Source organism: Melopsittacus undulatus, chromosome 1 (assembly GCF_012275295.1).
Source record: "Melopsittacus undulatus isolate bMelUnd1 chromosome 1, bMelUnd1.mat.Z, whole genome shotgun sequence".
Lineage (NCBI taxonomy): Eukaryota > Metazoa > Chordata > Aves > Psittaciformes > Psittaculidae > Melopsittacus > Melopsittacus undulatus.
Window position 1 is genome coordinate 134,506,161 of NC_047527.1, and position 27,738 is coordinate 134,533,898.

General features: G+C 44.5%; 3 protein-coding genes across 11 annotated transcripts in view; 1 reads left to right on the forward strand and 2 right to left on the reverse strand.

Moving 5' to 3' along the window:
* Window positions 1–189: 189 nt before the first annotated feature.
* Window positions 190–5,400, reverse strand: RPL15 (ribosomal protein L15). Of its 2 annotated transcripts, none has more exons than XM_005152823.3 (4): window positions 5,263–5,400; window positions 4,204–4,388; window positions 2,879–3,015; window positions 190–921 (listed from the first exon to the last, which is right to left on the reverse strand). In XM_005152823.3, the coding sequence occupies exons 2-4, from the start codon at window positions 4,373–4,375 to the stop codon at window positions 616–618; spliced, it is 615 nt and encodes a 204-aa protein (XP_005152880.1). In that variant the 5' UTR covers window positions 4,376–4,388; window positions 5,263–5,400; the 3' UTR covers window positions 190–615. The 2 variants fall into 2 exon arrangements, with proteins under 2 accessions (XP_005152880.1, XP_005152883.1); XM_005152826.4 differs by having other exon boundaries at window positions 4,204–4,385; window positions 5,263–5,351.
* Window positions 5,361–18,281, forward strand: NKIRAS1 (NFKB inhibitor interacting Ras like 1). 6 transcript variants are annotated; one of them, XR_004081112.2, is made up of 5 exons: window positions 5,361–5,482; window positions 5,942–6,021; window positions 13,066–13,182; window positions 13,568–13,809; window positions 16,515–18,281. XR_004081112.2 is itself a non-coding variant. In XM_005152820.3 (5 exons), exons 3-5 carry the CDS (start codon window positions 6,683–6,685, stop codon window positions 16,752–16,754), a joined length of 576 nt encoding a protein of 191 aa, XP_005152877.2. In that variant the 5' UTR covers window positions 5,361–5,482; window positions 5,942–6,021; window positions 6,650–6,682; the 3' UTR covers window positions 16,755–18,281. The 6 variants fall into 6 exon arrangements, 5 of the variants coding, with proteins under 5 accessions (XP_005152877.2, XP_033923732.1, XP_033923723.1 ...); XM_005152820.3 differs by lacking the exon at window positions 13,066–13,182 and adding an exon at window positions 6,650–6,776; XM_034067841.1 differs by lacking the exon at window positions 13,066–13,182.
* A 2,622-nt stretch (window positions 18,282–20,903) lies between these two features.
* Window positions 20,904–27,738, reverse strand: part of LOC101881764 (ubiquitin-conjugating enzyme E2 E1) — a 44,165-nt gene continuing 37,330 nt past the window's right edge. For all 3 annotated transcript variants that reach the window (XM_034067798.1, XM_005152817.4, XM_034067805.1), the window contains exons 5-6: window positions 22,803–22,950; window positions 20,904–21,827 (exon numbers count right to left, since the gene is read on the reverse strand). In XM_034067798.1, the coding sequence (XP_033923689.1) occupies window positions 21,730–21,827; window positions 22,803–22,950 (246 nt within the window). In that variant the 3' untranslated portion in view covers window positions 20,904–21,729. The remainder of the gene's footprint in view (window positions 21,828–22,802; window positions 22,951–27,738) is intronic.

The following is a 27,738-nucleotide window of genomic DNA, read 5'->3' on the forward strand; positions in this document are numbered from 1 at the left end:
TTTATTATTATTCAACCTAAAAGACTGTACAGTTTTTTGTGAAGTGTCTGTATTTAAGATAACATATGCTTTAATGAACTTGGCAAGCCTTACCTTTCTATTCTGTGCTTAGTTGATTTGGCCAATGTTTGTGGGTAACACAGGCTAGGTTCAAGACCCGATTTCACACTTAAGAGATACAAAAACAACTTGAAAAATAAAATTGCCATTAGCATTTAATCACCTGTAAAAAATAAGCTAGAACTTTCAGTTTACATCTTATTGTACAAGATCGAAGCTGGCCTTCAGTCTAAGCACAGAACACAGACACCATGACCTACAGACAGCAAAGATGTATACTCAGACCAACATAAAGAACACGGAATAGCCTGACGGCTTTCAATTCACACTTGTCTTCTGTCTTGATCAAAAGTGAAACCCATCACAGAACTCTTACACTTGAGGCTATAAGGTTTACAAACATCAGATTACATTACAAAAAGCCTTCCAAAACTATGGCAATGACTTAACTCCTGGAGAATTCTACGTTTCTCCACATAAACCAAGAAGCAGCAGAAGCACTTGTTAAACTCAACAACCCTCATGAGCTTTATTAGATCGTTACAAGGACAGGAATTAACGGTAACGGTGCAGCTGCAGGGTATTGCGTCTCCTCCAGGCAGCACGGCGCGAGCCACCGATGGTGTGGTGGAACTTGTGGCCCTTGCCAAGGCCACGACTCTTCCGCCCGGCTGATGTCAGCCCACGCATCTCCCTGTGCTTGTGGACAGGCTTGGTGATCCATTGGGTGTCAGGGTTGCGCCTGATGGTCTTGTGGAAGGGATCAATCAGGATCACTTCAAAAAACTTGTATGTGGAATCTTCACCGACCCAATAGGAATTCAAGACTCTGAGAGCCCCACAGTGACGGCCAGCACGTTCCTACAGGGAAAAATGAACGCAGAAGGATACAAAATCATGGATGCAGGGCACTCTTGATGCAGAAAGATGAAACTCAAACCTAAAGTTTTGTAGGTGCTAGAAATTTCAATTTGCCCCAAGCAACCCTGTCTTCCTCAAAGAACTGTTCCCCTTCCAGATGCAAAGATGCAAGAAAAAGTAATAGCTGAAAGGAATGTTGTATTAAAAAAAGGCTGCCTGGATTCCTACTTAAATGGGTGTGAAATGGGTTTTAAAGTACGTAATGAGAAAGGTGCTTGGTGGATAAAAGAAAGAGCTACTTTGTACACAGAAGTACACAATCAGTAAATATCCAGCATTAAAAACAACTTTCATATGTAGATGGAGAACACAAGTTGCACTTGGGGCTGCAGTCATGAAAGACTGATTAGTTTGCACATCCAAAGCTAAAGGTGGTTCTGCAGAGAATAAGCCTGCACTGATAGGAGAAAAGAGCTGATGTAACAAGTCTTTGTTCCACTTCTGGCATGTTAGTGCTTGCTATTCCCATCCTCACTTGTGGTTGGAAAAAAGGAGTCTTAAGTTTAGAAAACAAGAAGAAAATAACAAATATGCAACCCCATCTGCCTCCCCATCAAGGATACTCCTTATTTAAACGCTAGAAGTGGGTTTAATCATACAACTTGATCATCACTGTGGGAAAATATGAACTAGTGAAGCCCACCCATCTTCTATCCCAGTGGGATCCCAACCTACTGCTCCAGTCTTCCAGTAAACCACACTTGCCTATTTTCTGCATATGTAATAAAATTCTATCAAGTCCTTGCTTTATTCTAGCAAGTGAAAGCAACACATGTATTAAACATTAAAACACAATCAACCAGCTTCTATGTGGGGATAGTAGCTGCAGTGGAAGTTTTACATTTCTAGTTGAAAAACATACCTCTTCCAAAAAGAACGTGTCAGAACCAGAGACCTCTGAATTAAAACTGAGGCCAAATACCCTCTTCCATAAGCTATTGCCACAAGTGAGTGTTTAACTGGCTGTCAGCTACACGAGAATAGCATACATGAAGAACATACCATGGAGCACTCAAAACACAGAATTGCCTTTTTAATTTAAACTGTGTTTCTTTCAAATTAGTTATGTCTCATTTGTGTTTGTTTCCCCCCTTTAGAAAACCCCACCATATTCAAACTGCTTAAGTCAGCTATGAATAGTTTTGAAGTCCTGGGAACAGAGAAGTCTTCTGCTCAAGACAGAAAGACCATGAGAAGCCTTCATTCTTTCGTCTCTTTTTTCAGAGTACAGACTACTGTTAATTCTAACGCCAACACTACTACTGTGACCTTACAAAACTTATAAAGATCTCATTGAATGGAAGTTTCTGTTTGAAGTATTTTGGTGGGTAACAACATCTTGCCTAAAAACAAGTTAGCTACCAAGCTTTGTGCCTGGGAGGTACTAAGTTTTTAATGAAGAACCAGAAGGTCTCTGGCATGCTACAGGCTTTAAGACAGGAACTCCTCTGTACGATGTAAAAGGACCACTACCTAAAACTGGTAATACATACAGCATGGCAGAAAACAGAGGTGGGATTTAGTGAAGAGTGAAATCAGACTTGAGCATATTTGAATTATTTCTTTTGCCTTAGCCTTTTTTTTACCAGGGTTTATACTAGTTGTATGTCTGCTTTTCATGAGAATTACTGTGGCAAGATTTATAAGTGTACACTATGAACTTCAATAAACCACCTACACAGTACTTCCCCCAGACAAGATTTGTAAACAGTTTTTTCATTTGTCTCAACAGAGCTTTTCAAGACACTCTGAGGGTTTCCTGCCATCAGCATTCACGATCTTTTACCAGTTACTTGCGTTTTGGTTTGGGGTGTTTTTCTGTCTACAAGTATTTTCAGGTTTTATAGACCAACACCTTCCTAAAGCAAAGTGTTTGGGCAATAACCAAAATAGTCACCTCTGCTACAGACTGAAGACTCCGGGCAAACTTCAGCTGGTTAACACCATGATGCACAGGTTTACCGTAGGTTGCACCTTTTGGGACTGGACGTTTACGACCACCACGGCGAACACGAACACGGTAGATAACATAACCTAAAAGAAATGATAACTTAGGAACTAGAGGAATTATGGAGTGTAGCAATTTTGATGTCCATATGGTATTTCCACTGCAAAAACCTGACATGACATGCTGCAGAATTAGGTCACTTATACCAGTCTTCACCAAAACCTACAACTGGAGGTGGCCAGCACAAAATGATTTTGTTATTTCCGTTATAACTGAGTAAGGGAAGTGATGTCCTGTTTGTTACGACTGTTTTTCAGTTCCAAACCAGAGCTTACACCACCTTTCAACTACACACTCCCAAATACACTAAGAACAGCTACAGCTACACTGCAACACAAAAGAACACCCCACCCCAAAACACTCAAAGAAACAACTACCCCAAACACAACTGCCCATATTCTGATGGTAGCAAGTACAAGCCACCCACAAGCCTTGCTGGAATCTCCTCACTTAAAAATGAGGAAGTTCATCTGGAAACTTTAAAAACAATAACAGAAGCGTAGATTCTCCCTTTCCATTTTTATATTGAACATTTCAAACTGTTTCAAGAATTACATAGAATTATGGAGTGGTTTGGATTGGAAGGGTTTTAAAAGCTCAGCTAGGTCCAGCCCCTCACCATGGGCAGGGACATCTTCCAGTAGATCAGACTGCTCCAAGCCCTGTCCAACCTGGCCTTGAACACTGCCAGGGTCAGGGCAGCCATAGCTTTGCTAGGCAGTCTGTGGCAGGGCCTCACCACCCTCCCAGAGAACAGTTTGTTCCTAATATCTAAATCTACCCTCAAATTAACAGACAGAAGGCCATTTTCTCCAAGTTTCTTTCACTGACCAGTTAACTGTTCATCATCTTGCTTACTCAAGCACATGCAGCTGTAATACAGTCAGTGATGCATGACAAAACATGGGCAGAGAAAGAACACCCCTCAAACCAAAGGTACCAAAAGCACCAGTCAACTCTGCACCAGCCAAAGCCCACTTGATCTCCATCTGCCAAAATGGCCACAGAAGGTGTGAATTCAGATACGTGAAGTAACGTTTTAGGCTGTGGTCACTGCTATCAATTTAACACATCTATAACATAAAGTTCATTTTATGAAGGACAACAGTTTCTTGGGGAGTATTTCAGCTGTCACTTAAGGAAAGAAGAAAGCTGACATAAAAGTGGGCCACTCCATCATGAAGCCCATGGACTTGAGCTCTACATCTCATTACCTTGCTTAGCCTTATATCCCAGCCTGCGAGCTTTGTCTGGTCGGGTGGGCCGGGGAGCTCGATGCAAGGCAGAGAGCTGGCGGTACTGCCAACAGCGAACACGCAGGAGGAACCGCATCACGTCCGACTGCTTTTTCCTCCATAGCTCCTGGATGTACTTGTAGGCACCCATGTTTGTCTACCTGCTGAATTGAGAGGTCAATAAGTAACATGCACCACATACAAACGCGAAATGCTGCCAAGAGGGACACTGCATGAAACCACATACGCAGCACCACTGAAGCGGGATGCTCTCAAGCTTCTTTATACCACTGCCATGTCTACCATGGCTCACACTGGGCTAGTCTCCAACATGACATGGGGCTTTTACTTCCTTTCCATGTGTTCTTAAGCATTAAAGTCCTCAGCTGAGATATTTTGATATGCGTATATGAGAATCTAGTTAACATCTGAAACAAGTTGTAAATATTTAACTGTAAGGAAGCATATGAGTGTCAGTCGTGGGGTTTTTATTCTTACATGGGTTAATTACCCCTAAAAACGTTTGGGCTCTCACACACCTGCAGCAACCAACAGCTGGAAGTAAACTCCATCAAATCCCCCCCCCCCAAGTCACCATCAGCTAAACGCAATTCATTTATTCGCACCAAGAAAATGCCCGTTCACGTGTGATTTTCCATACCCTTCTTCTTCCTACCTGCCTAGCTAAGGCCCAGCTCTTCCCGTCCCAATCAACTCCATCTTTACGACTGCACTGACACAGAAGAACGCAAACCCGGAGTCAACCCGGGCCGTACAACCTGTGCCCACCTGCTGCACTAAGCTGCTCGGCCTGCTGCTCACACCAGCCAGCACTGCGGGATCCCTCCCCGCCCCACACCGCGGGCAGCCCACAGGCCCTCCGTAGGCCTCCCGGCCCCCGCGGGCTGCAGAGAGCCCCTTGCCGCGAGAGCAGCCATGTCCCAGCCCGGCGCGGCGGCACCGGGGCGGCAGGATGGGCACCTCCGGCCCGGGATGGAAGCGGATTAACGGACAGGCCGAGCACAAACCAACCCTCACCTGATGTCGCCCAGCACCGGAAAGGAAGAGGCCTACTCCCCACAACCCCTTGCGGCGGCACCAGGCTTCCGGCCGCGGCCGCGGTGCCTCATGGGTAGCGTAGTCCTGAAGGGGGGGAACCGCCGGGCCACCGGCCGGGCCCGGCCCCCGCGCCTGCCAATGGGCGGCAGAGGCGGGACTGGTCCCGGCTCCATGGGGTCCCGAGGGAAGCTGTGCCCAGGTGCGCGGGGGGGCGGTGGGAGACACGTCATACAGTTAAACTATAACGGGGGAGAGGGAGCTAAGACGGCCCTGAAGCCTTTGGGGGAGGTGGGGGAGGGAGCCAGCCGCCGGTGCCGCAGGCCTGAGGGGCTCTGCGGCAAGGGCTCTGTGCAAGGTGAGCGTCTGCCTGCGCTGGGGCTGAGGCCCTCGCTCTACGCATTCCTGTTGTGCTCCCGTCTTTCCTGCGTACCGAACGTTTCTGTGCCTCCCCTCCTCCCCAGCACTAGCAGAGGTGAATTGTCAGGCCCAGGGAAGGGGCCTGGTGCTGAGGGGACTTTGTCCTGCTTTCTGCAGCGTCCTTAGTGTGCTGCTGTGGAGGTGGTGCTGAGTCAAAGCTGGAATTAGGCTTTCCCTGACTGAAAGTGCTTCCTGCTTTGCGGTGGGGTGACCTCTCTGTCTTTTGGTGCATGTTTTGCAGGGCACCCTAGCTTGTGAAGCATCACCCGGCTAACCTGGAGTTGAAGCAGGACAGCGCCAGCCCCTCCTAGTCCTAGCAAGGTACTCTGCAGCTGTGTCTGGGGCAAACTACTCTGAGCAGCAAACTTGGACTTAGGGCCCATGGCTGGCTTCTGGAGGCCTCCTGCTAGAACCAACCCTCACCCATTCAAACTGACTTAAAGTAGATGAAAGCCCTGCTTTTGCATTTGCCTTCCTGTGTTTCTGCCTTTAACACTTCTCTTTTCAATCTCATAGTCTGTAAAAGCTAGAACCTTTCTATGCATGAAATAAAAGGGAAGGTACTGCTATTTTGCTGCAGTTCCAGAAGCCATTCTGATACCACCAGGTACCATCAGGCCCACTGCAAGCCCATGAAGCCAGTAGTGCAGGCCTTGCAGCGTACACACACCAACAAACATAGCCCCTGTGTGTACCCAGAGGGGTTACACAGCTTTAGTTTCCCCAGGCCTGATGGGACAAGTGTTGAGGCTGCGGGCAAGCATCATCAGCAATGGCAGCAGCCGAAAACCTGGGAAAACTGTGTGGGAGGAAACTCTAGTCCTAAAAATACCAGCTCTGGGGGGGGAGCTGTGCCTCCCAGCAGCCGCTCCTTCCCACTTTGCCTCTCACCTTTTGTGGGCTCCATTTTTGCCTGGTGCCAGGCTCACAGACTCCTGTGTCTGCACAGGGCTCTCCTGCTGACTCTGCCCTCTTGGGAAAGATGGGAAAGGGCTACAAGGTGGTGGTGTGTGGAATGGCCTCGGTGGGAAAGACTGCGATTTTGGAGCAGCTTCTCTATGGAAAGCACACTATTGGTGAGATATTTTTGCTTTTTTTGCTTCCTTTTCCAGCATCTTGCTCTGCGTGGTTCCCAAAAACATGGTAAAGGAGGACTGCAAACTGCACTGGGGTGAAGTAGGAAATTAATGTGTGTTTGTTACATCTCTGGGCAGTTCAGACTTGGAGAAGGACCTTTTTTGTGGTGTTTCCCGTTAAAAAATATGTGAATGCTTGAAAAGAAACAAACACAGAAAAGTAGGTGATGTGCTTGCTGCCTGTTTACATAAGAAATATCTCATTCCCTGCAAGATGCTGTAGATGCCTGAAAAGTAAATAGATGTCATCTGATGAGTGGAGGGACTGTTCAGACTTTTATTCCGTCTTCTTAAAGCTTTATTTTGCTTGGTTTTGGCTGATATCTAATCAAAGCGCTGGAAAGAAAACCAGCTCAGCTGTAGGTCCCGTGCTGTGTGCTGAACTTCAAGGGCCAAGCTTGGAGTTCTGAAATAAATCCTCCCATGGAAAAGGGACTTGGGAGAGGAGTATGGGATGTGTGAGACTTGCTGTATGCAAAAGAAAGGTAATGAAGGCAAAGCCTTGACTTATCTAAGAGAGGAAGCACAATGATCAGCAGGCTGGCAAAATACTCCTGCCTCATCTAGAAACAGGGGCTGGCACCAGGGGTGAATCTTAGGGCTCAGTCAGAAGATGTCTAGTCAGTTTGTATCTTTTCCGTGGGCTGGTAAGTGAAGTGGACTTGGAGTAAGTTATTGGATAAACACTAGGGTTTCTAAAATGGTGCTTTGCAGTCACTGCGCCTTTAAAATGTGTGGATCGAGGAATTTGCTGGCAAAGCGTGATACAGAACTGCATGCTCATGCCCTTGTTTCAAAGGATTTCCTCTAATACTGCAGTAACATGTGTTTCCAGCATCCTACTGAGCCCTACGCATGTAGCCCTGTGTAGCTTTCAGCGTGAAAGTTGCAAGCCTGCAGGCTAAAGGTTTTTCCCATTGCCACCGAGGTGCTGCTTCTGTGCACGGTGTTGGGTGGCTATCACAGACACCCAAGCAGCATGAGCAAGGCCACATTACTTAAATCATATTGCCTTGCATTACTTCCTGCCCCGGGCACGTATTAATGACACAGGCAGGAAGGATATTCGGGTGTTGCTGATCGGAGGAGCTATTTATGGAGCCAGTCATGTACATGATTATACAGCGTCATGGGTATTGGCTGACATAACCGGAGGGAGGCCTTGTGCCCAGGGTTTAGCTACAGGTGTTCCTCTGTCACTCCTGAATGCTTTGCTCCAGCTCAGCCATTGTGCAATGCGAACTTCCCTCCTCCCTTCCTTAAAAATACCAGTTTTCCTTTCCCAGAGCACTGCACTTTTTTTGGAGTTAGCAGTAAGGGGAGGAGCAGCTGATAGCAGAGGAGACATGGAGGAAGGTAGTCTCCTGTTTTCTATTATTCTGGTCAAATCTTATTCCCAAGACATTTAGAGAATAGCAGAGTCAAGATGAGAGTATGCAAAGGGAGTATACATTTGGAGCCACTGCAGCCCCAAGGGACAAGCAGCCATGGCCCAGCACGTGTGCCACCAGGCACATTTTGGGGTATGGACTGATATGTTGGTGTTCCTGGCAGTCCTGTTGAGAGGTCACCATCCTTCCTGCCTCTTCCTCAGCCCACAGACAGTTCTGGCAGAGGGTGCCTGAGGTACGGGCTGCTGAAAATGGTTCCCAGAAGATCTTTAGCTACTGCTCCAATCTGTATTAATTTAACCCCCAAACTGCAGAAGCAGAACACCACTGTAAGGGTCTCACTGGGCAAGGACAGAGTTTGAATAACAGTGAGTCTTTGATTGCTCCCTAGCTGAGCTGCTTTTACACTGCACAGACTCATTGCTGGTGCCATCGTCACAGGGGTGGCCCCTTCACACTTAAAACGTGATTATTGAATCCTGATCCTTGAGCTCCAGAAAGCTGGCATGTGCATCTTGGCTGTTGGCCTCTCTGGCAAGAAGCGAAAGGGACTAGTGTGTTTGCTGAAAGCCTGTCTGTTCAGAGCCAGCCAGTAAGGCAGCCCACCGGGTATGGCAAAATGGACACAAGCTGTTCCAAAACCTGTGCTTCCTGACTGACGTCAGGAGCAGCTCTGTGGCTGGTCCGAGGGCCAGGGAGCCAATGCATGGAGTCTTTCCATTCCTTGCGGCATCCTTATCCTGCTCCTAGTGACAAGAAGCATGCTCAAACTTAGTTGTAGGCTCAGAGCAGCACAGAGTCTGGTGCCAACCTCTGTGGTGTCCCAGCCACTAACATGGGGATCTACTTGTGGCTGTAATCATCTGTGAGTCTATGTCAGTGGTCAAGTGCCTCCTGTTGACTTTGCTGTCAAAAGGAGTGGTGGCACAGCTGCTATCAGGGAAGTGATTAATGTCCTTGGAGGTTTCAGGTTGCTATATAAAGCCCTTGGCTTTGAGCCCATGCTCCTGGCTATGTACTTGGTGATGATGCTGTAAACCTAGTTGTGCTTTCTTTTCCTAGAAAATGTGCACCTTCAGCTCTCCCTGGCTTGTCATAAATGAAGTCCCTAAGTTCTGTGTTTCTTACATGGTCAGCAGCTGGTACTTTTGAAAAGGCACTAAGATTGCTTGAGGTCAAAGAGGAAAACGTAGTTAGGAGGGAAGAATACCCCCAAAATGGAATATCTGTTCCTGGACCATGTGAGCAACAATGTGTAGTGCTACACACCTTTGTGCTAGGCTTTAAAATTGCAAGAGCAGCTGTTTGTGTTGGGCCCTAGCATGAGAAAGGGCAAAAAGGCATAAAGTAACATACGTATTGCAAGGCAGCCTCTCTGGCTAAACTGATACAAGGAATGAGACAAAATCTGAAAGCAGATGTTTGAAATGGGGGCAGATTAAGCTTTGAGTCATGCAGGGACTATATTGCCATGGTCAGGCTGAAGAGTTGTTAAAGACTTGCTCTGCTTAGCCTAAGCTCTCTTGGGAGGACTAACAGAGTTCCTGGTTTGACTTTGGCATGGGACATGTCTGTAAAGAGGATAGGTGTTTTTCCTTAAGCAGTGTCCCTGTTCACTTGTGGTGCAGAAAGGAGTCTTCCTTCTGCCTGTAAAGTATCTCTGGCCCCTTATCAGCTCAACAGGAGGAGATGAGAGTGCTTCCTATGGATTTTCCTTACCTTTGCCTCCTGGCTGTGTAAATAGCTGGTGTGGTCAGGTTATTCATAAGTAGTTATTTCAAATCATCTTACCAGCTAGGAATGAAAACATATTGCTGTGGTAGAACCTGTAATGGAAGAATTTGCCTCATTTGGTCTCAGCTGAAGGGATTTTAGGTTTTGGCTTTCACAGCTCCAAAGATATGGAGGCTAATTAACCAAATTATGTGTTCTTATATCCTTGTTTCTTATATCAAAACTACCTCATGATAGAGCTGCAGCCAGTTTAACATTTTAGAAATGAATGAAAATGGAGCTGAATGTATGCAACTAAGGGTCAGAATCGTGCCCACTACTTGGTGAGACCAGTACTTAACTAGCAGCTACATTTACATAGACCAGCTCCTGCTGAGGCCTGTCCAGCTCCTCTCCAAGTCAGGGATACTCTGATACTTTGTCATTTGAGATGTAGGAAAGCAAAGCCTGTTATCCTGCAGTTTACAAACACAAGGGATAGCATGCTTTAGGAGGTCTTTGCTAAATTCCTGCTGTAAAAAGGGAAGGTGAAAATACATGCAAGACTTCAAAAAGTACTCTAAGAAGACACAAAACACGCTCTGCCTTTATGTTCAAGAGTCCCTGAGGAACTTCTGAAATTCCATCCATCTTGAAATTTTGCTGTATTTTAGTATTTGCAGTATTTGCCTTGGCCAGGCTGTGTGCTCAATTCTTTAGTGTATTGAGCCTTTCCTGATTGGGAAGCCATCAGGGGCTGAAACACCACTCAATTTAAGACTGAAGCTTCCTCTTGCAGTTCCTCTGTAGCAGCAGTTGGTAACATAGAAGAAGACCTTTCTGTTTCTCCCAAGACTTGCACCAGCTATGTAGGCACTAGAGAATGGCATCAATCTCCTGTCTATCCTTCTTTTCCCTCCCTAACTTTTCTTAATCTTTAGTTTCCAAAGAAACCACAGGATTGTTCACTGTAACTGTTGTTAGTTCCCCTTTCCCCCCCTAGCTTCGGAATATGAAAGCTAGTTCCATCTGCCCGTTCATCTGTGTCACAGCAGTGGATGTCTCACAATACGTTTCTGTAAATTTAGAAGAACTGATAGCAGGAAGGAGAGCAAGGGCATGTGACAATACTCTCTTGCAAGGGAAAGCTTCTTGAGCCGGTAGTAGTCTGCAGGGCAGTCACTCCACACCACAAGCTGCCCTTGCCCACCCAGCTAGTGCAGGTGCCAGGATGTCCAGGGATGCCAGAGAAGGAAAGGAGAACTGGGATCCTTGTGACAGGAGGATGGAGTGTTAAAAGGCACCCTCCTAGGACAATGGGCTTTCCTAACTAGTTTTGCTGCTAGTACAACAGCTTGCCTGGCACATAAAATCATAGCATGGTTTGGCTTGGAAGGTACCTTAGAGATCATTGAGTTCCAATCCCCCGGACACCTTCCACTAAACCAGGTTGGTCAAGCCCCATCCTGTTTGAATGGAGACCAGAAAAGTGTTTGACTGGGACGGTACTGACAAGAATTGTAAAGATTTTTGTTGCATGCTGTGGCTAGCACGTGGTCTGGGCTTTAGAAGCAGGGCCTAGAATATGGTGACACAGGTACATCTAAAAGTTATCTGTTTGCTTAGGAATCTACTTGCATATACTCCCTCCTGCAATGTACATAGGTGAAGTTTTACCTCTGGAATCTGCTACAGATGCATAAATTCCAGCTGCCTCCAAAGTGCCCTCCCCATTTCACATCAAAATTTATTGCTCTATTCTGCTGACTTCAGTGCTGGGTCTTAATTTTTCCCTTAATTTTCAAGTAGGTTGTTAAAAGACATAGTTTTCACTGCTACTTTTAATGCCATTAAAAATAGACCATCAGAGGAGAACTGCTGAATTACAGTGCATCATTTAGATGGTAAAAACCTGTACAACATTATTGCTTTCTAAGCAGAAAACTTTGGTACTTATGGTTCATTCCTTCTTGCAAAAGTAGTATTTACTGATGCTAGGTATTTCCTTGACCTGTCTGTACTACACAAGGACGCAAAGCAAGAATATAGTGCTGTACCTATAGAAGAGTGCTATATCCAGAAAGGGTTTTGTTACTACTTTGGTCTTAAGAAATGCCCTTGTAATACATTCTCCAGCTACACGGAATGTGTTTGTGCCTCCTCTTTTTATTAACCTTTGTTTTGTCCTTCTCCTCACAGTTTTGCTTTTGCACATTAGCATGGTTATATTTGGAGGTGAGGGAAATTAATTCTTTGCAAACCTAATAAGCGTTTGATCTATGATGACTGCACAGAGAGGGGCAAAAAGAACAGCTTGTGCCACTTTCCTGCGCAGGAATGCTGCATACATCATGGGAAACCGTCAGCGTGGGAGGAATGCTTCAGCTTGTTTGTCAATGTGAAGCACTCTGAATAGTGTCATTGAATGTAGAAAAATCCTAATTTTCACAGGGCAAATAATCCCTGGTGTTTTCTTAAACAATGCACTAATATGGCCCCTTTTTGGCACACAACGAGAATAAAACAGAACTGGTTGCTGTAGCCCTACAAAGGCAAACAATTAATGCATACAGGAGTGCAATGGAGGCAAAAAGGTGGATTGCAGAGGGTTTATATGGATACTTTAAACCAACTCTGAAAGTGGCCCAGTGACACTGTACATAGTTTGCTGGGACCTTATGCACCCACATCCAGGGGGAACACAAAGCTAAGGTGATCTATGTGTTTTGGCTTGGTTTGGCTTGGAAAAAGTAATTTTAATTAGTTCAAAATAAGAGGTCTTGAATTACCTCACATTTACCACGGGGAGAGGAAGCAAGGAGGGCCAGTCTGCAGGTAGTTACCATGGAGCAAGTGATATACACATATATATATATATATATATATACACACTTACATATATACATGAAAGCTTGTTACCTCGTGTGTGCTCTTACCTTGCAGTAGATGAGCTTGCTTCTATTAGCAAATCTGAATCATTTTAAATACCTAAGGGGTTGAAAAAACTCACTGTGTATTTGAATAAATATAACATGCAACTTTGCTTACATGCAAACTTCCCTTTCCTTTTCTGGCTTGATTTTACTTGTTGGTTAATTGTACCACCAATACACGTTCATTTCCAGAATTATTCTGTTGGCTTCTGCTTCTGCCATATGATCCATCTCAGTATGAAGCAAAGAAGTAAGCTCAAGATGTTAGTACTTGACTATCTGGTGTTCCTTGGCTGTTCTTCCAAAAGGGTATGTTTGGGCAGGCCCATTTGCAGCATGTTTGGCATAGAATTGGTATGCTGGGTGGTTGGAGTTTGGGAAACCTAGGGGAAGAGCTGTATATCTTATCCTATCCTGAATGTGCATGTTGCACAGATTAATTTCACAGGCATAATCATGTGTTCACATATTAGATGGTTGTATTTATGCAGTGTCGCTATTGTAAATAGCTGGTACAGTGATTTATGAATACAGTCCTTCACGGGGATGTCAGGCAACGTTGAGTCCAGGTCAAGTCACTCTGGAAAACATGCTCTAGAAGCTATTGTGGGGTGAAATTCTGCTGTACTTCAAATAATTCTTATACTGATGCTGTACTTACACCAGTTGAACTTTCCTGCTTGTTTTAAAACAGGTTTAGAAGAGGGTGCCACAATGGAAGATGTGTATTTGGCATCGGTGGAAACCGACCGAGGCGTGAAGGAACAGTTACGGCTTTATGACACCAGGGGTCTGCAGGAGGGTGTAGAAGTGCCAAAGCACTATTTCTCTGTTGCTGATGGCTTCGTTCTTGTGTATGCTGTGACCAGCTTCGAAGCTTTCCAAAGAGTGGAACTGCTTAAAAAGGAGATTGACGTCTTTAGAGACAAAAAGGAGGTAAATGCACGGTGCTTAACTGCTTGGCTCATAGCTATATCAGTGATAGAAAATTAAGGTTGCAAAGCAGAGAGTTTGTTTCTTTAAAGCTCGTATACAAAGGAAAATTAATGTACCCATAGCCATGGGCAATCCAGCCAAAGGAAGCTTTCTCATGCTGGGGAAGCCTAATTCACATGCCATGCAGGTCATGCAAAAGAATGTGGGGTTTTTTTTCCTCCTTACTTCATCTACTGAGCTAAAATTCAGTTAACTGAATGCACCAGCCAGGATACTTATGACTAATAAAACATATGGTCTACAGCAGTGCAGTTCATATGTTTTTTTAGATATTGTACATGGGAAGTCAAGTGCATAGAGTAATATTACGAAGGGTATTATCTTTGTTTGTTTTGTACTTGATGGCTTACAAACTAGTGTAATTGACAGTGGGTCTCCCAGACATTAGTCAATTGGCAAAGCGGCTTTAATGTATTTTAACAACCATATTGAATCAATTCAATTGTGTGAAATGACTGCTCTATTTTCCCTTAGAAAGCAGCTAGTGTTTTCAGCTGACAGTGTTCCAGCTTAGCTAAACAAATATAACTTGCATGTGGCATTAGCATTATGGCTTTTCCTACAGTATCTTTATATTCTCGAGTAGTTTTCCCTGGTAAATGTCTTTAGCCTACAGCTTTCCAAATGTCTGGTTTATGCTGTTAAAAAAAATAATAGAAGCTCATGAAGAGCTAATTGGATAATGGTAGGGAGAGACTTTCCAAAAATGTATCTCGTTCAGTACTGACAGCACATAGGGTGGTGGAGGAAGGCAGGCTCCAAGGCTGACAGCAGCCGAATGTGCCATCATGGGAGAGTTATGTTAGCTTGTAGGGCTGGTGTGAGCTTCAGGCCGTCACGTACAGCAGGAATCTGGGAGTCAATTACAACTCCCCTGCAAGGCAAGGAAAGGTGGACAAGCAGGAAGTTTTTCTCAGGTGCTGTGTTTTTTGAGGGCCCCGATGCAGTACTTTACAGCATGTTGTAATGCAGAGAGCGAGTCACAGCCCAAACAGGATCCATGTCTCTCTCTCTTCTGTGTTAGCTGCCAGAACTCCTCTCTTGTTGAATGCACGTATTTTAGAAAACAGACAATTTGTTTATCCTTTGGCAGAGCTTAAAAGTTTTGATCTTGACTAAGGATGGCATAGTTGAGAGAGTGGTGCTATAAATTAGTTTTATTTCTGTGGTTTATAGTCCATATAAAATAGGCTTTGAAGCATAGATAGAAGGTGAGCAGGAGTCCTAGTTTAAAATAGCAACAGCAGGCTCAAAGCTTGGGCTGTGCTAGAAAGCATCCTTAACTGAGTGAGGGACATTGTGCTTCTGAGTGGCACAGTCTCCTGTTGTGTGGCAGATGACAGAAAGCACTGATGGCTGGTTTCTTGGCTCTGCTCTCCAGCACCCACCTTAAAGCCTGGCCAAATTTTATGCTAAATAGAGTTTGTGTTCTCTCATACTGACAGAGTTTAACCATAGGTAAAATTCAGTTGGAACACGTGGTAAATACATATGAGGATTTTAGCTTCTTTCAAAGCCTTCTCAGAGGGAAAACAGATTTTCCTGAACACCCTGGGCTGCTATAGAAAGGAAAGGAAGCCTCAGACCTCACAGGAACAGGACAAACACCTCTAGCTGCTAAGAAAAAGACATCCTGGAATTAGCTTGATGAACGGGAAAGAGCAAGCAGGTGTGGCCACAGCAAAACCCCAAAGAAGAATTTATCACTTTATCTTTGTCAAACCACTAGTGCAGAGTTGAGACCAGTTTGACTAAGGACCTTGAACACTAAATATAGGCACAGTTTTCCCTAGGAGCTGATGCTGGTAACACATTTTTAGAAAATGGTTAACTTAAAATAGGAGCAGTAACTGTAAGTGTAGAACTGAAGTACCACCAGGCAGGCCACTGAGCTCAGCCACACTGTACTGCCTTGGTGATACAGAAGTCACTGGATGGATCATTACAACTAAGGCTGTGTTTTGAAACAGCTGTGCTGCTCTAGTTAGCTAACCAGCTGCTTGAAACTGCTTCTGAGAGGATGGTGCTGATGCTTATCTGACCCTTGCAGCAACAGAAGACTGTCCAGATAGGTCCCTCTGGTGGCTTTCCACGCGTGCAGGATTGGGCAGTGGGCTGGACTGAACAACAGCTCAGCCTGCCCGGGCTGCTGGCACAGGCTGCCTTCTGGCAGGTGGCTTTATTTGTATTGTGGGCTTGGTTAAAACAAGCTGGGCAAAATCCACAGCTGTGGGGTCCAGGCTCTCTCTGCTGCCATGCATTTTTTCACCTCTCAAGCATCTGCTGCTCTGACCTACTCAGATGTCATGTTCTTATCATTTGTATAGGGCAGGTCAGTTGTCAAGTAAATGGAGAATAGGGCTGTTTAACTTTGGCTCTCTTGGGCATTGCTTCCCTTTAAGCAGCTGGGGAGGGGGGAGAAGGAGAAGTCCTGCATATCCTATGATTAAAACCAGCTCCCAGCCCACATGCAGATGAGGCTAATTAGAATCCCAAACCCTGATCTTCCAAACTATACATTTATCTTGTGCCAGTGCCAAGTTAAAGAACAGGTCTGAACTGTGTTGCTACTTGCCTGTTGTTGAAAAGAGCTGTGAGTGGTGCATGTGTTTTGTATAAAGCTTACCCTTTTGTTTTGTTTGTAGGTAACAGTTATTGTCCTGGGAAACAAAACTGACCTCGTGGACCAAAGGCAAGTGGAAACAGAAGCAGCACAGCAATGGGCAAGGGCTGAGAAAGTGAGACTGTGGGAAGTGACTGTAACAGATCGGAAAACGCTGCTTGAGCCCTTCACCTTCTTAGCTAGCAAACTCTCCCAGTCCCAGAACAAATCAACATTTCCCTTGCCTGGAAGGAAGAGCAAAGGGAATAACTGTGATAACTAAGCTACCTAAGCTGCCAGGTCACAGTCTAAGTCCTTTCTGTGCCATATGCTTCTCACAGTTTCACTTAAAGCAATAATCTCATTCAGCAATAAAACCTGCAAGCTTACCGCTAAGAGATATCCTTCCTTCTCATGGACTTGGCTTGGTAAAGTCACTGGTGATAAAAGCCCTAAAAAGCATTTCATGAGAGGAGTTCTCTTGCAACAAGGGTTATGAAGGAGTGTAGGACAGGTGGAAACCTTTCTAGCTGGAGCTTTGACTGTGCCTGGATACAGCTATGTTGAGGGACAAATCAACAAGCTTTATTAAGCAATCCCCCTGCAGAGCTATAGCAGAGCTATAGCCTGTAGTCACAAATAGTACTGGCTGCAATAAAGCATTTAGCTTTAAAGAGAGGATGGGTTTTGAATGGCATCAGTCCTTTTACCTTTGACTTTAAACAGGGCCACAGGGCTTTTTGATGCTGCAGGAGGCTGAGTTCAGAGTGTTGTTGCAGAAGGTTTTAGGGCAGGAGGAACAACTACCAGCAGATTGAGCTGCTGAAGTTCTGCTAGTGTCTGAAAGAAAAAAACAAAGAAAACCCCCCAAATCTTGTGGGAGATACTAGAACAGATCTACCCTGACAGGAAACTTGTCATCAAAGTCTGGCAAGTAGCGCTTTCAGCTCAGGAATTTATTTGTACAAACCAGAGAAGCTCTCAGAGCACTTATTAGCTTAACTGAGACCTGAAGGACGACATAGCTGTATGTGGTTTTGTTCCAGCATGTCCAGTACAAATCAGTCACATTCACATGAGTGATAGTTTTGCTGAGAAACTAAACGGAGCAATTTTGTATGCAGGAGGTGTTGCCTGGGCTCTGCTTAGTGGATTGCATAATACTCCCACCCAGCCATTCAACCCAGCTGCAGTAACCCACCGTCGGTATGAAGCTACAGGCTGGATAACAAGTGGTATTAGTTTGTGAGAGTGTAGGATGCTGCCTTTTGGGTACATCCCCATGGCAAATGCCCAGAAATACCCATACACATGGCCTTGGTCCAGTAGCAGGAGCACAACTGCACGTGCTGTGTTTTGAGTCTCCGTGCTGGTAAACCTGTGCTGTAGGAATCTGCTGTTCTAGGTCAGCCTGCCAGTAAACTAAACATTGGATATAGCAGGACAGAATGAGCAAATATTCACAGATTGCCCAGCTTTCAGCCTCTAACAACCTCTTACACTAACTAATACTAGGTTTTATTTGTATCTAAATACGAGAGGGGAGAGAGGGAGTGAACTGAAGTACCCATTTCCCTCATTGTAACAGAAATACTTTTAAGTTGTTGTAAGCTGGGACTTGAGTTGCATGTTATGGGAACTATTGTAGCAGAAACCCCTTGTTGATAGCCAGGTTAGGAGCAAGGGAGGAGTTCATTGCAATGTTAAATCCTGTAACATGGCCCAAAGGGACCAGGAATGGAGATTGTAATGGAAATCCATTTTCCACTAAATTAATAGCTTTGAATAAATATTGAGAATTTCACTGTAAGCCAGCAAAACCATGAGTAATATTTGCACTGTGATACCATAACTGCTAAATAGAAATGTGCTTAATAATCACAATTAAACTGTGTGCTTATAGCATTGCTCTTTCTGAATACTGATACATGAACTCCCATCAGCATTACTGATGTCAGAGCAGCATTACAATTCACTAAAAATTAAGCAGGATGCCTAGCTTTATAATGACAGTAAACAAAACTGTTTATGTGCTTTGCTCAATACAGTTTGGATTGCTGTGGCCAAGGAATGAGATAAGAAAGCAATTATGAATGAGCAAGTTCCTGTAATGCCCTGCTAGAAACATACAATTGTTTCCATTGCAACACTGCAGCTGAGTAAGCACTATAACACGACCTCCCTCAACGTGGCTAGTAGTAGTCATTGTCCTCAGTGATGCTGCAGAACACTCCCTCCTCACTCATTTCCTACCAAGCACACGTGTTCTTGAGGCTTCTCCCTACGCAGAAGATTCTGCATCTGCCCGCATGCTAGGGAAGTGGGATGACTTCAGAGCAGCAGTGGTTCATCTCCTTGCTGCAACCTCTCACCAAGGAAATGGTTATGCTCCTCCTTTCAGCTCTGTAGAACCCCTCTTCTAGAAGGGACTCAATTCAGCTTTGATCAACCAAAATAAGTGAAGACCTCTGCTAACTGCACATTGTCACTGAAGCTGAATCTTGAGCCAGTGGAGTGCAGGTTGACAAGGACTGACATAAAATGGGTGGAGATGGAAATACTGGAGGTGACTGGTTCCTGTCCAGTTCTGCATCCCACAGACTTAGTGCCCATTCAACTGCCAAGACTGATGTCACCTGTAGGCTGCCAGAGCTGTATTGTACAAGATCAGCTGGGTTACTCGCTCCCCTGGACACTCAGGACTTGATAATGCGTTAGGAAAGGCAAGAGGAAAAGGGATCATCTGAATGGCAAAGGCCATTTTCCCAAAGAGGTTACAAAGAGGCAAATGTATTATCTTTGATTTGTTTAAATTCATTAAAAACAAGTATACACCATTTTGGGCATTCACATAAACAACCACCACCCACTGTTTTCTTTCATAGGCTTATTCTGCTGCTTTTTAAGTACTCAAATCAGTTTTCCTTTCTAAATACCATAGTATTTTATTGACAAGTGGTGGGAAATGTAGCATCTTCTCTGCAATCCACACACAGTGGCTGGTACCAAGTAAAAATTAAACTCACTGTAGTACAGTTTTACATAGGATTAAAAAGTAAAGTACAGAATATAATGTAGTAGCTAAAGGGCAGAATATGTATCTTGTTCTTACGATGCCACTGACTCAAAACCTGTCCTAGGTCACTGGGATCACTTCCCTGTTACAAAGCTAGACAGTCCCTTCATAGGATAATGGAGAAAAATTACTATAAAAAAGAAAAAATAAATCAGTAAATTGAATCATTTTTCTCTGTTGCTTTTAAACTTCTATCCTGCTGAATAAACTGTGCTGATCAGTCACCCCAGATCAGCTCCCTCCCCATGGCCAGCTATAACAGCTAATTTAGCATGTCCAGGTAGCACAAAGCAAGGAGTTGACCAAAACCTACTGAGATGAAGCCGTTTACCTCTTCATTCAGTGAAGGAGAGGAGGAAATTGTTGTCAGAGACGCTCCCAGTGTGATGTAATAAATGTACCAATAATTTTGCTAGGCTGAGCCAAGCAGCTGGGCATCTCGTATGCCAAAACACAGCCTGTGTCAAAGGACCACAGTTGAACAGAGGTTTACATACTACTGCCTACAACCACCCAGCAAAGGAAGGGTATCTCTAATTAACAGATTACTTTGGACAGAGTTAGATTTGAATGTATATAGATAGGAAGGAAAATATATGCAATATATACAGAATTTACCGTAAAATACCAAAACAAATCTGAAATTGCAGATGACCACATAGCACTCAGAAGAACGTCACAATGTGAAGTCCTAGCCATGTGAAAAGGTATCTATACTTCCAGCCTTTACTTTAAAGGACAGGTAAAAAATGCTATATCCACAACTAACTGCACTGTTGCTACACACCGTAGTGTAAACACCATGTCTCCAGGAGATAATCTTTGTTAAGTAGTTAAAGCATCTACAGATTAAGTCTCCTTTACTCTCCTTTAAGGTGTCTTCTGCCAGCTTAAAAGACATGATTCCTTCTCTTCCAAGTGGGAACAGACCACTCCATCAGAAAAAACACAGAATGGTTTGGGTTGGAAGGCACCTTAAAGATCATCTAGTTCCAACCTCTGTGCCACAGGCAGGGACACCTTCCACTAGACCAGGTAAAAACACAAAGATACTCTCTTCTTCTGCACCCTAGCAATTGAGTGTAAGGTCCCCAGTACCTTGGAGCTGTAGTCCTTGTGGTTCCCTGAATCCTAAACCTAATCTGAATGGAATTTTGGGATGCCTAATCCTAATCTGAAGGTCATGGGCAGCTCCAGGGACACTGGGGCTGCAAAAGGCCTGTGGAGGGGAGCACAGCAGCGCACCAACATTGGTCCATTAACACCTTGAACAGGCCATAATTCCATATTGTAATCCTCAAGCACACTGGGAGATGCTCTTCTGGAAAAATTACAAAGTGAGGCACTAAGCAGAAATCTTGTCCTTTTTTTTAAACATCTTTTTATTAGCACAGTAACAAATGCAGACTTAAGTAGCCCACAACATACAACCAATCCACTGAGTGACTCCTATTCCACGCCTTACAATTAAACAGCTTAAGGTATTTCACTACAGGTTACCGTAAGTCCTGATTAAGACCTTTATTCTTTTCACAAAGATAGATTGGCTTATAAAATAATACACTAACTACTTCTCATTTATATGAGGCCATACATCCACCTCTCCGTATCACAGATCATGAGATGACAGTCTTTAATAAGGATTGTTAAATACCAATGTGCCCTCCATAGGGGAAAACAATCCCAACATCTTTTTACAAAGAAAAAAAAGAAGGGAAAAAACCCCAACCAACTCCAAACCCAACCCAGAACATAATAACCCCCCCAAAACCCTAAACAAAACAAAAGGCAAAACCAGTGTGTAGAGTCTTGAAAGGACTTTTACATAAATGTTAACATATGTACCTGTACAAAATTAAGCTGTTTTAATCTTTTACATATTGCAAGCAAACTGAAAACCAAAGAAGTCTAAGAAGTTTACATTCTCCTCGGTACTATATGTGAGCTAATATTGCTGAACTAATTACAGTCTTAAAATATGCTATTCCCAATCCTAGCTGTCTACTGTAGCAAGATACCTTAAGTTACAACAACAAAATCTTAGGAAATAAAAGACTGAATAAAATCTGTTATAGAAATACCCTACTCTTTACCAGCACCCTCCCTCCCCCCACCCCTTCAAAATCATAAGCAGCTCTTTCCATCACAGACAAATAATGTAAGAGTTTCACAAAAAACTTATTTATGTAGCATATCTTTTGGTCCATTGTCTGGCCATTCTGTCATGCTCTGCTCTGTTAGTCATATACTGAGTGGCAATACTTCCAACCAGGGGGTCAGCTGAAAAAGGAAACAAACCACTTATTTCAGACAAGCTACCAAATAAAAACATGAAAATAAAGCTGAAACATGGATTTAATACAGGAGAATCACACAGGTACATTGCAGCACTTATATATACTGCATCTTCACTGGTTTCTGTGTATTTATGGTGATGTACTAATCCATTACTTAATAAAGAGCAAGCTGCCAATTAAAGTTTCAAGGAGTTTAAAAGACAACAATCCAATAACCATATTCTGCATTACTGAGGGCTTTCAGTGATTCATGTGTTTCAGGTTTATATTACCCCTTCTAAAAGTGCCTGGAACATACCTCATTGGTGAGCGTACTTCTATCAGTATAAATCTGCCTTCTAGAAAAGATCAGATCTCAAGAAGAGGTTTTATTTTTCCTGCAAGTTTATTTTCATTATATGCAATATAGTGTGAAATCTGGTGTTCCTCTCATCTTTAGAAGACACATATGACCATAGAATGGTTTGGGTTGGAAAGGAACTTAAGATCATCTAGTTCCAACCCCACTTCCATAGGCAGGGACACCTCATACTAGAACATGTTGCCCAAGGCTCTGTTGACTTTGGAAACCAGGGCATATTTCTCTTCACTGGTGTGGATAAGGGCTGGGTTAGAGAAGCAGCAAGGACTACCTGTGGCATAGTTGACCACTGGTTTTAAATGGATAATGGAAAGTAAAAGACTAATCCCCTTGTTTTCAGAGCTGAGTTTGTAGCTCCTCTACCTCCATCACTGAATTACTACAGTCCTGCAGACCAATGAAGAGTGCCCAACCCTCACCCAAAACCAGCAGGTGGGTAGGGTGCATCACCTCCTCCACCTCCAGCCCTCTCTGTCTGCGCAGTGGAAGGAAAGGTGCTGCACTGGAGGCCAGACCCACAGGGTGAGATGAATAAAGGCCATGTTATCCAGGTGCCAGGCAGGGTGCAAAGCAACAGGAGTCGTGCAGGGGACTTACCCGGGTTGCAGTCTGTGAGGAGGGAGCAGATGGAGAGGAGGACTTTAGAAATGGTTAGTGCTGGACTCCAGTTGTCTTTTAAAATATCCAGGCAGATGACGCCTTGGCTGTTAATGTTACAGTGGTAGATTCTTGTCCGAAACGTTACCTGCAAGAAACAGGCATTAGATGGTGTGCCCGGTCACCGCACAACGAGCTCAACCGACAGGCTAACACCGAAGGGACGGAGGCCACGCAGGCTACCACGGCCACCGACCGCGGCCAGGCTGCAGGACGGCACTGGCGCACGGCCGGCCCGGGACGCTGCCGCCATCTGGCGGCCGCTGGCGGTAGCACACCGCTCCCCGCCGGGCCGGGACCGGCCGAGCAGAGCCGCCCCACTTCCTGATACCCCGGCCGCGGCCGACCGCAGCCGCCCTGCGCTGGAAAGGCACTTCCCACGTGTTGCTCCAGCGTTAAACCGAACATACGGCCCGAGCACATCTTGGAAAGCAGAGGCTAATCAAGAAGAGCCTGGCTGCAGGCACTGGAACAGGCTACCCAGGGCAGTGGTGGAGTCACCATCCCTGGAGGTGTTGACAAACCATGGAGATGAAGCCCTTGGTGACATGGTTTAATGGTGGACGTGGCAGTGCTGGGTTAAAGGTTGTTCTTTTTCAACCTCGTTGATTTTATGCTTTAAAGTAAATAAATAACCACAAGTCGCAGGAGCACGAGGCTGGCAGCACTGCTTCCAGCCCATCCGGGTACACCTGAGCAGTGTGACACACTGGGACGGGTGATGGATGGCCCAGGTTTCCCATTCGAAGGAAGGGGAACCAAGACATAGAACATGGGCCCTGGTGTGAATCACTGCAGCCTCAGCAGAGGCTCATGACTGACAACACATTCACCATCTCCATGCTAAACAACCACCAACTTCCCAACTGTGGGTGCTTATGATCACTGTGAAACCCAGGTTGTGCGAGTTTTATTCATTTGGGGGTTTTATTATCACTTTAATCACCTTTTGTCTCTCTGCTCACAGCAGCCAAGGGGCCTGGGGCTTTAACACCAACATTTTTCTCCCACTGGGCTCCCAAGGACACATACAGTCCCCCAGACAAGCCAGACACTTGGAATCACAGCTCCCATCTCTTCTAAGAGCTCAGCAATCAGGGGAGTTGCTTGGATGCTATTATTTTCAAACCTGGGAGATGTGAGTGAGCTAGGCAGCTTGCCACAGAACTTATCAGAAAAGCAAACAAAGGCACCATGAGCTGTTTCTGGGAGAAAATGGGACCTGCAAGAAAGCCTTACTGACTCACTGGATGAATCTGGTTGAACTTGCATGGATTAGGATCATCTGTGTGAATAAGGCCTGGTGGGTTCATGCCCTAAATCCTCAGAATCTGTCAGCTACCCACACCCACAGGTGTTCTTGTCTGTTCATAGGCCAAAGGGGTATTTGTGAAACACACTGGTAAGTGTGCAGTGTGACAAGCACACTAGTGCTCTCTCTCAGGAAGAGACCAGCCCCCACATGAAACTTCCCAGCCAACCCTTGCTTTTAGCACCCTGATGCAAAAAGGTTGCCTGTGACCCTCTGCTCACAGGCACAGAGAGGTGGCACAGCTACAAAAGACCAGTGCCTGGCGTGTCCCTGCCCCTGTGCACTGCATCCGTGCTGTATTTCCAAGAACACTCCCAATGCACAGAGCACACAGTCTATTTTCAGACTCGCAGAAGCTTGTCACACAGGAGACACCCACACTGCACGCTTGGGGACACTTTCTGCTTTGTTTCTTGTAAAATGCTTGGATTTTAAGATTAAAACAGGAAGCAAATGAACAAAAACCCCCAAATCCCTACATTCCTGCACATTATGGGTGGGAATAGCAAAATGCCTGCAAGAGTGGAGATGTGTCCCCTTCCTTCTGCAACACGCTGCAACTCTGAAACCAAGAACCCCTGCTGCCTCCTACCTAGGGAAACAGAGGTAAAGCAGGCAAGAAGCCAAAATGACTTTTGGTTCACAGATCATCTAACCCTCAGAGGAAAAGCAGCAATGACTCCTACAGTATGTGGAATTCCATATACACCAGCCTGAGCAGAGGGAGGATCCAACCCTGTGGTACCTGCCCCAACCTAAACTGTTCAGGGCAAAACTGAAGTCAGTGGCATTTGCAGTTGCTGGCAGTGTTTGTGCCCCAGGTGCCGAGCAGCCTTCAGCCCAGCCCCACTGCTTGCTCAGTATTTCTGTATTTGACCTGCAGCTTTGGTCTCTTTCCAAGAAGGCTTCTAAATGTAGGTGAGGTAGTAATTCTAACAGATTAAACACTTCCAGAGGGGGAAGCATGGAGCATTTCCAATTTGATACAATAAGGACCAAATTAACAGAGAGGTCAAGAGTTCTAATTTGTGAAGACAGAAAGTTGTTAATCCTGATTCTGAGCATGAAAGCTAAATACTCTGTTGGCAGTTTCCCAGTCCAGTTGGCTAATAACTGATAACAATGCATGAATGCTGCTTTCTGTTAAGAATAAGGCTTAATTTTTAATTATTATTTGTGAAAAAGGGGAAAGAGAGAAAGAAAGAAAGAAGACTCCTGATTATTTGCTGAACAGCCTGGTTCCTTAATAAACCTTAAGATATAAGGGTTATATCCATGGCACCAAAACCAGCTTTCTCCAGTTAGAGGAGCACTACCTAACCAAAGCTCTGTAGGACAACATCTACATTTGTTTTCACTTAAGCAGCAAGTCACAGCTGGCATGGTGTTAGAGGCATGTAGTCCAGCTGTTTGCCATTTACAGTTTCTGCTGATGGTACAAAAGCCAGGGTGAAGTATCACATAAGCCTAGTAGATTCAGACCAAACCCAGGAGAAGCTGAGCTCCTTAGGAAGTAGTGCAATGTATTTGGGGTAAAGAGAACAGCAAATAGAACAGCAGGAAAATAGACTATAATTGAACAGTCCTTTGGAAATGTCATACCTGAGCTTACATTTAATGTAGTAACTACATAGAGTTAAGCACAGCTTTTGAAAAGGCACAAAAGATGCTAATCTTAATGTTACCCTGAAGTGATAGCAGAGGTTAACTTACACAAGCAGCAGACTGGGAATGGGGGGAAAAAAGTGGTTAGAGGTTATTAATACAAATGATCAAAGGACACACCAGGTCAACATAAGCTACTGTTTTCACCTCAATAAATGAAATCTAATGCAAGTATAACGTAACTCTTGGGAAAAGGTCCATTATAATAGCACAAAAGAATAGTAATCATCTTGAGGACTAACTGAAATTCCAATTATCCTTGTTTATTGGATTCTCCTGAATCCATGCCCACCCAGCATGTGCCTGATTCAATTGCTATCTGAAACAAAGGCAAAACCAGAATACCACACAAAACGAGAAAACACAAAAGCAGAGAACAGATTAACACTAACATCTTCAAAGATGGATGGAAGGCTCAATAAAGACAAAATATTTAGGACAGGAGAGGGACTATCTGTCCTGTATCAGATTTCTCCCACTGAAGTTCTTGTACCATGAAGAGCATTTCCAAGTCTAATTTTAAGACCTTTAAATCCTCCAGCCTCAAGTACAACAGTACAGCTCCTCTTTATATCCTTCTAAGAATCTGTTAATATTACTTCTAGCACAGTCCTCTGGCAGAAGCCCTCTGCAACCTTCTCCCCTCTAAAGTTTGCTTCAACATACTAAAATCAAACCCTCAGCTGATGCTAGAGCCAGTCCTCAAAGGCTGCACCCGTATATCCTTCATCACACATATCTAGGATGCTCATCGACCACATGGCATTTGTCCTTGTAAGAATTACCGAGGACTCAAAGAGGCAGCACAGGTTTCCTTCCACTGGTCTTGCAAGGCTTCGCAAGGAAGATTGCCTAGGAAACTAGTCTCTAGAGAGCTTCATCTTTTCAGAGGTGAAGGCTTTTGAAATGAGCTTCAACGAAGTACCTGCTCTACCAGCGCTTATCATCAAAACAATACACTGGCTTTGTTTCAAGCAGCTATTTCTTTCCTTCTTGCCACAAAAGACGGCTCTAGGAAGGCTATGGTAATTACATTAGTCCTACCACTTCCCACAGGCAATATTTATCAGTCACTGCAAGCAGTTGGTCAATGTGAAATCAACAAATTAGTGGCAATAAAGCAGAAGCAATATGATAATTATATTTTCCACATTATCATTGATTAACACGTGTGCAGGCGTTCACACAGCAGCTGCTGTAAGAGTCTGAAAAATAAATAGGTTCTTCACTTAAACCTACAGGGCCATTCCATTAGTGAACCTCCACTAAACTAGTCTTTTAAGGCCTCACTAAGTGATGACTGATTCTTTTTTAATCTCACCCTTTTCATCTGGGTGAGGGCTTAGATTCAAAGCTAAAGGCAAAGAGATTCTTGTCAGAAGCGCAGAGCAGAAAGCAGGGCTGAGCTGCAACAACAAATCTGTATCTTTGGTCCTGCATCAGGGAACCTGGCATATAGGGCTGTCTCAAAACCACTGGTAGTTATAAAATGGTCTTGTAAGGCACTGGGCTGGATAAGGCCAAAATAATAAATCCTTCTAACCTGTAGCATAGAAAGCAAAGGTGTAGCAAAGCACACATGGCAAGGTAAAAGCTCCCTCTTTAAATGCTTACTGGGCTCATGACATAAGGTATTGCATAGCATTGGTTGGATTATAAATTATCCATGCAAACTAATCCAAACAAAATAATGAAAAACGATTCTGAACGGAGTTAAACTCTAACACAAGGCGCAAGAGAACCATCTATGCTGCCAGGAAACTTCTGAAGAGGAATGGACAGGCATCAGCAGGAAATCACTAGAGATGTCCCATGGTAGACCCTGCTGCTTGGGAACTGGTGCCCCAGCTTAGGGGTAGAATTTAAGGTCCTGTTGATACTACCAGAAACCCTGAAGTT

Excerpts from the sequence above, each read along its gene's own strand:
- RPL15 (XM_005152823.3), bottom strand. The coding sequence starts at position 4,375 with ATGGGTGCCTACAAGTACATCCAGGAGCTATGGAGGAAAAAGCAGTCG. Across the intron at positions 3,016-4,203 it reads GGGATATAAGGCTAAGCAAG|GTTATGTTATCTACCGTGTT; the intron begins GTAATGAGATGT and ends CATTTCTTTTAG. Across the intron at positions 922-2,878 it reads GTCTTCAGTCTGTAGCAGAG|GAACGTGCTGGCCGTCACTG; the intron begins GTGACTATTTTG and ends TTTTCCCTGTAG.
- NKIRAS1 (XM_005152820.3), top strand. The coding sequence starts at position 6,683 with ATGGGAAAGGGCTACAAGGTGGTGGTGTGTGGAATGGCCTCGGTGGGA. Across the intron at positions 6,777-13,567 it reads CTATGGAAAGCACACTATTG|GTTTAGAAGAGGGTGCCACA; the intron begins GTGAGATATTTT and ends GTTTTAAAACAG. Across the intron at positions 13,810-16,514 it reads TCTTTAGAGACAAAAAGGAG|GTAACAGTTATTGTCCTGGG; the intron begins GTAAATGCACGG and ends TTTTGTTTGTAG.